Source organism: Scophthalmus maximus, chromosome 16 (genome assembly GCF_022379125.1).
Source record: "Scophthalmus maximus strain ysfricsl-2021 chromosome 16, ASM2237912v1, whole genome shotgun sequence".
In the NCBI taxonomy this organism is placed as follows: Eukaryota; Metazoa; Chordata; class Actinopteri; order Pleuronectiformes; family Scophthalmidae; genus Scophthalmus; species Scophthalmus maximus.
Window position 1 is genome coordinate 13,301,816 of NC_061530.1, and position 10,830 is coordinate 13,312,645.

The following is a 10,830-nucleotide window of genomic DNA, read 5'->3' on the forward strand; positions in this document are numbered from 1 at the left end:
TGTGCAGACAAAATAAAAACAACTTCCACAACATCCATTTAGTCTTTTTATCCATCGCAGAACTTTTATGACAAAACATGTCAAACATAAATCGACCAGGCTGAACATCCCACCTGAACGAGGGAATAGGACAGAACAAAGGAACAGATGGCAGCAGCTTCATGCACAAGGTTTCAGAAAACCTCCAAAAATATTAAAACATAAAATCTGGAAATTTTCTTAAAAACACAGGACACTGAATTAAAATTAAAAGCTGGAGAGTAAACTTGTGAAAAAAAACAAAACTGTGGACTGTGAAGTTACGCCTGTGTGAAATCTTATTTCCTCTGTCCGACCAACAGCTTGATGAGAGAAAGCTGCAGCTGCATCAGCTGTTCCAGTTGATCAATCTGTGAAAGACGATGAAAAGTTAATAAATGTTGGATTAAAATAAATCAAACATGTCCAATGATGCTTTCCAAGAACACTCCCGCTCTCTGACCTTAGTCTTCAGACTCGCACAGCAGCAGCCAGACGTCTGACGATCTAAGAATTCAAATAAAAAAGCAACAGTGAATGTTACACCATCTTCAATTGTCACAAACACTTGTGGTACTACAACGCGAGAAGTGTGATTGACAATTTAAAAACAGATAAAGATCGTGGTTCTTGTTTTGCAAACATACATACCATTCGTTTCTGGGTTCACTTTGACTGGCGGCTTCTTTTGCTCAATAATCTTTTGCACAGGACTGTCTGAAAAACAAATTAAAAGTGCTCAGTACTTATTATACCTCATGAAGAATCTGTTTAGTGTTGAATCTTTTTAATAAATCAGTTAAAAATTATTTGTATGATCAATTGTGAAAATAGTCATTACTTGCAATCCTCCCCCCCAAGTTTATGTACATAGTTAAGCGCTTTGAGCAAGAAATATGATGCATACCACAAACTGTAGAGGTATCAGAAAATACCTGGTTTGCTGCTACATTTACTTGAATGTCATGGTAAAAATGATCAACCAAATAAAAAAATAACTCCACAAACTTGTAACTTCACTAACCACTGACTGACTCTGCAGAAGTGTTTTTATCCTGTTGGTGAGTTTGGGGCTTTGGATCTGAAGTTATGCTCTGACCAGCGGTAGCTGATGTGTGGTTCAGCCCGTTCAGGCTTTCGAGTATTGACCGGGGCGGGGGGCGGTGGGGCTCGGCTGGAGTGCTGGCGGTAGGTGTGCTGCCGTTAGCTTGGTCAGCCGTCCTGGTGGTGGCTGGGCGAGGATCACTCTTGTTCTGGACCAGTAGCGCGTCCACTAACATGGCAGTGACGTGCCCCCCGCCCATCTCAGAGGGCAGGGTGAGTGACAGCACGTTGGCAGAGCCATCGAAGGACTGGACGGTGGCCAGGACGCCATTCAAAATGGTGTTTTGAAACATCTGCTGCACTTCCTCTGGCCACACTACGGGAAAGTGCTCCTTACCTAGGGATGGAGAAAAGCAGAGAGGTAAAACAACAGCCTCGAACCATTACAAAGAGCACTAGTGTGAAATTAATTTCAGAAAGGAAGAAAGATACATAGCTCCACTGTCTTACCAGTGAGGGTGCAGCGGGTGATCTGAAAGGGAAGCTGCAGCAGGTGCATGGGGATGGGCAAGATCCGGGAGAACGGCACCTTTTCAATGTTGCCGTAGTCTGCATAGATCACACACATCTCATTCTTACCGACTTCCAGGATCACAGCACGGTACCAGTTATTGTCGCCTGGGAGAAAGAAAGAAAAAAGTTCATTATTTGAGTGGCTGAGGAGTTACAGTTGCGGAGAAGTTCAACTCAAACAATGAGATTACATATTAAATCAATGCAAAGAAGGAACAAACTGCTGAGCCCTTACCAGCTAAGAATCTAGAGACACTGCAGAAAACTCCATTAAATCGGACCCTGTTGTTAGCCGAGCTATGGAATGTATGCCAAGGTATAGTCTCCCACTTGTATACTGTGTTTAAAGCAGAGACGCTCCTGTGCTCCACTGAGCACACGCTATGTAATTATATCTACAAGCAGACACCAAATTACCAGCTTAGGTCTGCACGGGTAACAACTGCAGGTGGGGTCTCAAGAACAGTCAGAGGACAAACATGAAAACCGGATAAGAGACGGAGAGGAGAGAATTCACGGTGACCGACGGAGTTTGCCTGCCTCCGAGTGGAAAAGCTCAATGATGGATCAGATGCTCTTTCCTCATATGGTTCCTTTCCTGCGATCGTTAAAAAGACGTGTGAAAGACGCCTGGGAGATGGGGTTTTCCCATGCTGACAGTATCTATTAAACCCTGGATGCAATTTCCTCATAAACCATGATGTGATGTGAAAACTAATCCACCTCGGAGTCTAGCTATTGCAGCTATGATATTTCAAAATTATTAATGTCAGCTATTGTGCGAGGCAAGTTGTATCTATTACTGACTAAAAAAAATGCTGCTGTAGGATAATGTTAGGGTGAAACTTCCTCAGAGTCAATCACTTGTAATCTACATGTATGACATCTAGTGGCATTAAGGAGTAATGACAGTGCTAAAACAAACACCATGGAATGGGACTTGTTCACTCATTTCATGTCTACAGTTGCGTGAAGGAGGAGAATGAGCAGCAAACTGTGGCTACATCCACACAAATAATAGTTTTGATTTTAAAACTCATCTATGTGGAGTTTTCCGAGGGCCTAAAACGGAGAAGTTTGGAAACGCTGCTAGCCCAATTTAGTTTTGTGAACTCCGGGGGAGCGCTTTAGTCCGGAAGGGCAAAAAAAAGAAGTCACGACATGTTGTAAAATCTCACTGTCAGTATGAGCTCCAACCCGTTTGAAAGAAATCCCTCGTCTTGCTTTTCACCATAGCTGTTTCTCGTAAAAAAAAGTATTTTCTCTAACAAAGCAACAGACTGCAGAGTAGAAAATCTGCTTCCTGTTTACACCGGCACACACATGCCCAGTGTACATAAATGATATGCGTTTTCAGGTGTGTTAGTATGAGCTAAAACGCACATCTGGGCAGTAATTTTTTTTTTTATAAAAACACAGTAGTACTAATCCTCTATCACATATGTATTCAATTAGTTATTTACTATCACTTGCCAGAGAACTGGGCACAGCAGGCAGCCCCGGGAGCTGGTATGCTCAGGACAGCAGATGATAAGGAAGCCTGGTTGTTGGTGCAGAAGGCAGCCACCTCCATCATCAACTGCTGAAGCTTCTGCTGGTCTCCTGCAGATAAGAACACAGCAGTTACAACAGGGAAGGAGAAATCGAAACTCCTTCCTGTTTGTTTCACCATTTGTACATATACTGATGTCAGACAGCGACATTAAGTGAGCATCCTGACTTTGGCTGGGATTAGGCAGGTAGAAGAGGGAAGGACTTGTGACAGCCACAATGTACGGCTTAAAGGTCTGGTTAAGAGGCAACTCCGCTGCTTTCCAGTCCACTGGGAAAGATGGTACTAAAAAAGAAAAACATAATGAAAATCTGGCTCCGATAATGAACCCTTACATTACATCTTAGGGACATCGACACTCTTGCCAACCTTCAGACGGCACAGCAGTCTGCCCTTCAGTTGGTTTCTGTTTGGAACTGGCCCCTGCCTGGTTGGAGGCTTGTGCATGCATTTGGCTGTGCTCATTATCCTTTGCACTCTTTTGGTATTTGGCTTCAGAGCCCGTGTTTGCGTGCGTCTCTTTGGGAGTCTTGCCAGGAACTTTAGCCAGTTGCTCGGAAATGAGGGCATCTGCCACATTCTGCCCCCTGCTCTTCAGCTCCACACCGTAGCCCCGTTCAGTGGCGGAAAGGACACGTGCAGAGAGCAGCTCGCTGTCCACACGAGTCTGGAACCACAGCAGGGCTTCGCTGCTCCACTCGGAACCCAGGGGCTCCACTCCTGAAGCCAAACAAGAAGAAATCCTCTCAGAATCTGCCAAAAATGCCCTATTCTTATCTCACTTAAGGATTATTATGACAATTATGAGATACTTCTCTGCCCGATGAATAATAAATAAATAAGACTAGAATTTCTGCCTCGCAGTGAAGTTGCAGTTTACATCCAAGTTCATCCAGACCCATAAAATAGATAGCAAAGACAGAAATCAAATTTTGTGCTTTTTGTCATAATTAGCACATACGAGACAGACAGACAGTCAGACAACCTGAGAGCCAGCAGCGGATTGCCTGGAAGGGTAGAGTCAGAAGTCGAGGTGTAATGGATCTGAGGTGGTTCCTTTCTATATTCATGCTGTAACCGTAGTCCACAATATTGACAGACACGTGGTTCTCAGACAGCTCCTTCACCATAGCCCGATACCATGCTCCATCACCTGGGGAGCAAGAAAAAACACAACACAAGACACATTATATTTTCCAAATAAAGAAAACCAAGTAATTCTGAACAACATCTGGTCCAAACAACAATCGATCTCACCAGGAAACATGGCACAGCAAGGCTCCCCCACAGTGGGCTCAAAAGGGGAGTTATCCGTCTCACAATGCTGCTTCAATTCAACCCCGAGCTCTATCAGCCGCTGATGGTCTGACAAACAAAAAGACAAATAACAGGAAATAAAAGTTCACATTCACAAACTAGTGGCTGGAATCTTGCACTGAAGAAAAGCGTCTTTGTCAACTTTTGTCTACTCAATACTACTTGTATCTTCAAAATACATGGCAAAGACAAGATAACCACACTGTCATTGATGATAAGGGTGTAATTTATAGATGATTAAACTAGATTAACATCCGACCACAGATAAGAGCCATTGGTGATGTTTGCAGGAACACCTGTGCATTTTCCTGCTGATACAAGTCAAAAAATGTTTGATGTGAAAAAGGCCTAGTACTTGTACTCATACAACCATATACTGAGCTTAATATATTGTTAAAATCCAATAATGGTGGCCCTGTAGGCCAAAACAATACCTGCAAGATTATCAACACGGCAGTAGAACTCTCCAGGGTTATCCACAACACTGGGCAGCAGCACCACTGTCTGGCCGTCACAGGGAATCTTGGTGAAAGACCACACCAAAGGCTCACGGGCTGGGAGAGACACTGAAGAAAAACAAAAAACATCACACACCAGCCAAATTATTCTTTGTGCTTTTTCACAAAATTAAAAAATCCCCAAGATTATTGTCTTGACACTTCTCACCATGTGGTTCAGCAGAAGCAATAGTTGTCTGGTCAACCTGCTGGTCACTGGCGGTAGTAACAGGAGCGGGTGCAGCATAACCAGCAGAGATCAGTAGCTCGGCTACATTGGCCTGAGGGTCGCTGGCCTCATCAATCATGGCCACCAGAGCCTTGCCAGCTAAAGGATCTTTCCCCTGGATCTCAATGCGCAGTATTCTGTTCGATAGTCTTCGCTGCAGGGCCAACAGGCAGTCCTCGGACCATCTCTCCCCAACAGGCTGGACCCCTGGGCAGGACCAAAACACACATGTTTAGGTAGGTGAGCGACTATGGACTCATGAGGGCATGCTTGTGTTTTAATAAGACATTTCAAGGACTCCGGTACTACCTGCTAGACCACAAGGCATCGCCTGCATTGGCAGGGCCAGTAGGGAAGTGCTAATCGCCCGTAGATTAACCAAATCTACCTCCTCGGAGTTGCCAAAATCAAGATAGCCAACGCAGACGCGTTCTTCAGATGGATAGGCCAGAACTTTGGACCTGTACCACTGCTTGTCCTCTGGAAGAAACACAAAAGGGTCAGAATGAAGGTTTTCAAAGCAGGTCAACCACTTTGGATAATAGACCGATGACAACGCTTTACGAGCTGAATGTTGAATTTTTTTAAAACCAGAGTAATCCCTCATTATATTAAGTCTATAAAACAGGCATATTGAAATCATAAAAACTGAACACGGTGTTGTACCTGAGAACTGGGCACAGCAAACGGTGCCGGGTGCTGGTCTGAAGTTCTGGGGGGCTGGGACTTGACAGCAGTGTTCCCTCAGGCTGAACTGCAACTCCTGAATCACTCCTGTGAGCCCCAAGCTCTCAAATTAAAAATACATCTCAGGGTTTGGGTTAAGTTAAAAACCAAAAAAACGATCCTTACCTGCATGTTCTACCTTCTGTACAATTATGTCACTGGGTGATTGAAAGTGAGTGATCACGACAGGAAAGGACTCGCCCACTGCCTGTGTCAGAGGCTCGGGAGGCTGAGCCCAGGCGTTGTCATCCTTGCCACTGGAGCGACGCTTGAAGTTTTCCAAGGACGCACTCGTCATGGAGTCTGAAGACCAAACAGATACTGAAAAAGAACGCATGCATTCACAAATTGAGATGTTGTTGCTAGTAGCCACTACCACCTGTGCTTGCCCAGGGTGTATGTACTTTTCTTTGATAAGAATGTAATGACCTTTGAGAACTATTACCATGCCACTTTAAAAGGTGTAGACTGATTTGAGATGGGGAGGGCCAGTAAAGACGAAGCTAGCTTACTTATATCTTGCCGAGTCGGTGTTGCATTGACCTGTTCCTCTGCAAAACCATGTTCAAGGAGGATTACACTCAATTTCTTTCCTAAAAGAATCAGACGGGGGGTTATTGACTTTGAGAGTTGACTAAATTCAGAGATCAGAGATACTTCTCATTAACAGTTTGTGGTTTTTCCACATTTTCAAACTCTTTCTGTCCTACCCATAGAAAGCAGAATGTCCACAGCGTGGACGTGGCCGCTCTCTAGTGTTTCCACAAGCTTGGCAGTCACAGCCTTGCCCCCCAGCAGCTGTCTCACCGCAATACTGCACTGGCCTGACCAGTTGCCAGCCGATGGCACCACCCCAGCGATACGGCACTCCATTGCCTGGACATAACAGATGTCATCATGCCAGCTCTAGTGTAATGACTGTCTCAGTGGATTTTGTCTAGTGAAAAACTGTTATACAACGTGGTTGTCATTGCATAATGTTTGTCTGTGCATAAAATATATTCCATTGGATGCTTATGATAAGGCAACTAATTTGAGTGGTGTGAATATAGACTCACGCAAGGAGAAAAAGGCTGGATATTGGCAGTCAGAGGTCTGATCCTTTCCACAGGGACGTCCTCTTCATTGCCAAAGTCAATGTAAAGGATTTTAGTCGTTTTCTGGTCGGCAGACAAAGTCTGGACCAGGCCTCGGTACCAGTTCTACATATAAGAAATAGAGGCAAACATAAGTGGCACAGTCGAGGACAAAACACTTTTCACACTTGTTTAACTGCTTGAAATGGGCCTCAGCTCACCCGATCGCAGGAGAACTGCACTCCGCACACCTCCCCAACACAGGGGACATATGTTGTTACTGAGGCGCAGTTGTAAGTTTTCTGAAGCTCCGTGCTGATGACCTGCAGAGCTTCCTGCAGCTCGGGGCTTTGGGCATGGAGGTAAAACCTGCCCGGGCTGTAGAACTCTACAACAGATACCTAAAGACCCAAAAAAAAAAAATTACAAAAAATAAATACTGAATTTTTATATTTAATAAGTACAGATGAGACAAGATGGGTGTGCTGTACCTGGAAGTCTGTCCCCGTAGCAATTTTAGTCATATTCAAGTCTTTCAAATACACCCTCGGGAGGGTGGATGCATCAGCAGGCTTTAATAAACAGAGGTTAAACAAAGATTAAGATCACTCTACTTTTACATAAGATTATTTAAAATCATGTAACTGCAGAGCTTGAAAATAATATTTTGCATTGAAAGATCATCAAAGCAGTGCATTTACCTTCATCTCCAACTGGCCAGTTCGCTCTCCTGCCACAGGCGATGCTGTGACTTCCTTTGGTTTTTCTCTTTAGATAAAGAGAAACATGTTTCTGCATTACTGACTGGACATGAACAAAAAAAAGGGTTATAGTTGCCGGTGAGTGGCACTCAGGTGGTTGCGCCAGCTTACTTTGCAGGTTCTTGATCAATGGACCTGCACGTGTGTCTGTGCACCTTCCAGTCTTCTGTCTGGCACGTCACGGAGCAGTACGGCGTCTTCTTGCAGCGCTTGCACCGAAAATTTCCTGTAGGTGAACACCATTAAATTAAGACTTCACTGAAATGTTGACACAAACACAAAAAAAACCCAACAGCTATGAAATGTTTGTCATGCAACGCACCATAGTGTCAGGATATAGTTAAAATCATTAAACAATAATATATCTCGCGCCAAGACTTGTTCACAGCCACTTTAACTAAATGTAGATTAAAAATGTTATAAAGGGGGATAAATGTTGTTATTCATTTGCCTCTATCACTGACCCTCTTGTGTATTATGGTGAGTCATTGGCCCTTCCATGAATACACAGTAGAAAATGTCTCACCAACGCTTCAATTATCACATTTACATCACTTAAACTGATGTTAGTCTATATCTGTGAGCTTTAAATTTATAAGTAGCATTTTAGACAGTACTTGTTTTATGTCTTACGATTGTAAAAACGTGATGCAAATTTCCACATAAAAAAAATGACAAGGTAATGGCTCAACAATGATATAATGGAAATTAATGAGACAATTTTTATTATGAGGCAGAAACAGCACTTATTTTAAGATAAACAGCTGCTTGCTTGCTAACTTTATTTCAGAAGCATCAATGCCAATCAGTAAAGAATAATGAAGAAGTTGCTGGACTTGTCATTTAGTCTGATTTTCATTTGTGGCATATGAGTATGTTTATGAATTCAGGAACAAAAGACAGAGTTAACTTATCAATCTCCAGTACATTTTCAGATACACAAACACCAGCATTGAACACACAAGAGCCAGGACAATGCTGCGTTATCATAATAATGAGCTGCGGCCTGTGAAACCTGCTACCTGTCCTCTTTCAATGATGGAATTAATAATAATAATAATAATAATACATTGCATTTATAGAGCACTTTTCATTGCTTAAAGCAATCTCAAAGTGCTACAGAGTAGAAACGAGATAAAAGACAGTTTCAAAAGAAAAAACATCGGTGGAAGAAAAGTACCAACATTTAGGGGAATGCTTGTTTAAAAAAGAGAGGTTCACCTGCTGATGACCCTGAAGTGGCACTTCATGATACACGACTCAACATACCCCTTTAAATTGTAATGTTACCTTGTTGACCGCAAAAGTTGCAGATGTAGACCGTCAGTGCTGGTGGCTCGGATCCCAACACCTGTGAGAGCAGAAACAAATGGCAATGAGAATTCCAACAGGCCCCTTATTGATGTATGATAAAGGAGCTGCAGCTTTGACACATACTGCGGCGATATCCCTGCTGACTCGTGACTGTACAGGACCTGCAAAAACAGAAAAAATGAATGAAAATATAAATATATATATATATATATATATATATATATATATATATATAAATGATTATTATAATATTTGTGTTGTAACAATTACAACGAGAAAGGGATTCACAGGGATACCTGCCAGGTTAGGGGTCAGGTCATTGTCGCCGACGGTCCTTTGTGCCAAGGAGGGCGGTGGTTCACCGTCTCCCGTGGCGCCGGGAGCCGTCACGCCGGGCCCGCTGAAGGGTCTCGGGGGAGTCGACGCCGAGGAAACGGCCACGGGGCTCGACGACGGTTTCCTCAACGGCAGGTTGGGTCGGACCAGGTTTGGAGAAAACGAGCGGTTCATGGCGACGCCTGTCGACGGTGTGGAGTCAGGCACGAGTGGACGGGCCGTGGCGTCGGACAATGATGTCGCTTACTAGCTCGTAGCGAGCTAATACAAACGATGATAATTGGGCGAAGGACAGCGAACGTAAGCGGTTTTATACTGCAGCAACTTCCAAAACGACCTTCATATATTCACAACCCCAAACGAATAAAATATGTATGTTGTGTTTTTTCATCCGTGTTCATGTTTTTTTTTTTGGTTTTTTTGCGCAGTCCATACCTCACCTGAGTGCACGTGTTGGGAGAACAGGTAAGTGCGTTGCGCATGCGCATTGGCGTCAATGGTGGAAAGGTAAAAAGGTCAGAGTGGAACGTAAATTATCCTCCATTATACTTCTACGTCTCAAGAAAACAAAAAAGCAAGGCGATTCCATTTTATGGCTCAATTGCTAATTAATCTTTCATGGCTATTATCATTTCAAAGCGTCTTTGTGCATTTTGAAAAGCGTTGTAGAAATTTGTATTATTATTATTATTATTCATTAATAAAGGGATGTCAGTTGAAATTATTAAGGCCATAGAAAATCTCAAGTAAATTACTTTTAATAAGCACATTTGCATTCAAGACCTGCAGGGTCGAGGCTACATAAACCAATATGCCTACACATATATCACCCTTTCTATTTATTTTAACAAAGCAAAAAATGATAATAGTCCATCATTTCAAAATAAATATTTGGCCATAAAAAACAAAACAATTCAAATATTAGTGGCTCATAGATTACAAAAAAACAGAGATCAGTAATTTGTGTCAATAACAACAAATCTGCAATAGGTGTTATAATGGCAGATAATATAACAATTTGTTAAGTTATATTCAAAACATGATCTTGCCTTGAAATAATTTCGATATCTTGCAAATATATCATCAGCTGTCTTTACTTCACTATCACGTTAGAATCTTTCTAGGTAAAAGGCGCACACCTACTTGATTGCCCCTTTGCCTTTGACCTTTGACATCCTAGCCGTTTGTATGAAGGCAAATTAAAAACAAACAAAAGAACCCCCCACCACCATCCCATGATCAACAGAGACACAATACAAGGGTCATTGATTTGATCACTTTTTTTCTTTTGAATGGGATTACCAAAATAAACGAACACGTGTTCAAATAATGCATTCCAGTTATACCACAGTCCACATCCTCCAAAATGATCTTACAAGTCTTTAAA

General features: G+C 42.7%; 1 protein-coding gene across 3 annotated transcripts; it reads right to left on the reverse strand.

The window, feature by feature from the left end:
* Nucleotides 1–33: 33 nt before the first annotated feature.
* Nucleotides 34–9,927, reverse strand: tdrd1 (tudor domain containing 1). Of its 3 annotated transcripts, XM_035612867.2 has the most exons (26): nucleotides 9,884–9,927; nucleotides 9,404–9,704; nucleotides 9,231–9,268; nucleotides 9,084–9,144; nucleotides 7,905–8,019; nucleotides 7,734–7,800; nucleotides 7,524–7,604; nucleotides 7,254–7,433; nucleotides 7,015–7,158; nucleotides 6,667–6,832; nucleotides 6,469–6,549; nucleotides 6,083–6,277; nucleotides 5,897–6,004; nucleotides 5,540–5,710; nucleotides 5,171–5,437; nucleotides 4,939–5,070; nucleotides 4,445–4,552; nucleotides 4,173–4,340; nucleotides 3,557–3,907; nucleotides 3,356–3,472; nucleotides 3,109–3,237; nucleotides 1,573–1,740; nucleotides 1,043–1,459; nucleotides 670–735; nucleotides 482–525; nucleotides 34–389 (listed from the first exon to the last, which is right to left on the reverse strand). In XM_035612867.2, exons 2-26 carry the CDS (start codon nucleotides 9,615–9,617, stop codon nucleotides 318–320), a joined length of 3,660 nt encoding a protein of 1,219 aa, XP_035468760.2. In that variant the 5' UTR covers nucleotides 9,618–9,704; nucleotides 9,884–9,927; the 3' UTR covers nucleotides 34–317. The 3 variants fall into 3 exon arrangements, with proteins under 3 accessions (XP_035468760.2, XP_035468761.2, XP_035468759.2); XM_035612868.2 differs by lacking the exon at nucleotides 9,884–9,927 and having other exon boundaries at nucleotides 6,083–6,259; nucleotides 9,404–9,877; XM_035612866.2 differs by lacking the exon at nucleotides 9,884–9,927 and having other exon boundaries at nucleotides 9,404–9,877.
* Nucleotides 9,928–10,830: the final 903 nt, after the last annotated feature.

What these genes read in the sequence shown, in the direction of transcription:
- tdrd1 (XM_035612867.2), bottom strand. Translation starts at nt 9,617, where the DNA reads ATGAACCGCTCGTTTTCTCCAAACCTGGTCCGACCCAACCTGCCGTTG. An exon ending in TCAGCAGGGATATCGCCGCA is followed by an intron (nt 9,145 to 9,230) that starts GTATGTGTCAAA and finishes CTGCTCTCACAG; the next exon opens with GTGTTGGGATCCGAGCCACC. An exon ending in TGCAGTTCTCCTGCGATCGG is followed by an intron (nt 7,159 to 7,253) that starts GTGAGCTGAGGC and finishes TCTTATATGTAG; the next exon opens with AACTGGTACCGAGGCCTGGT.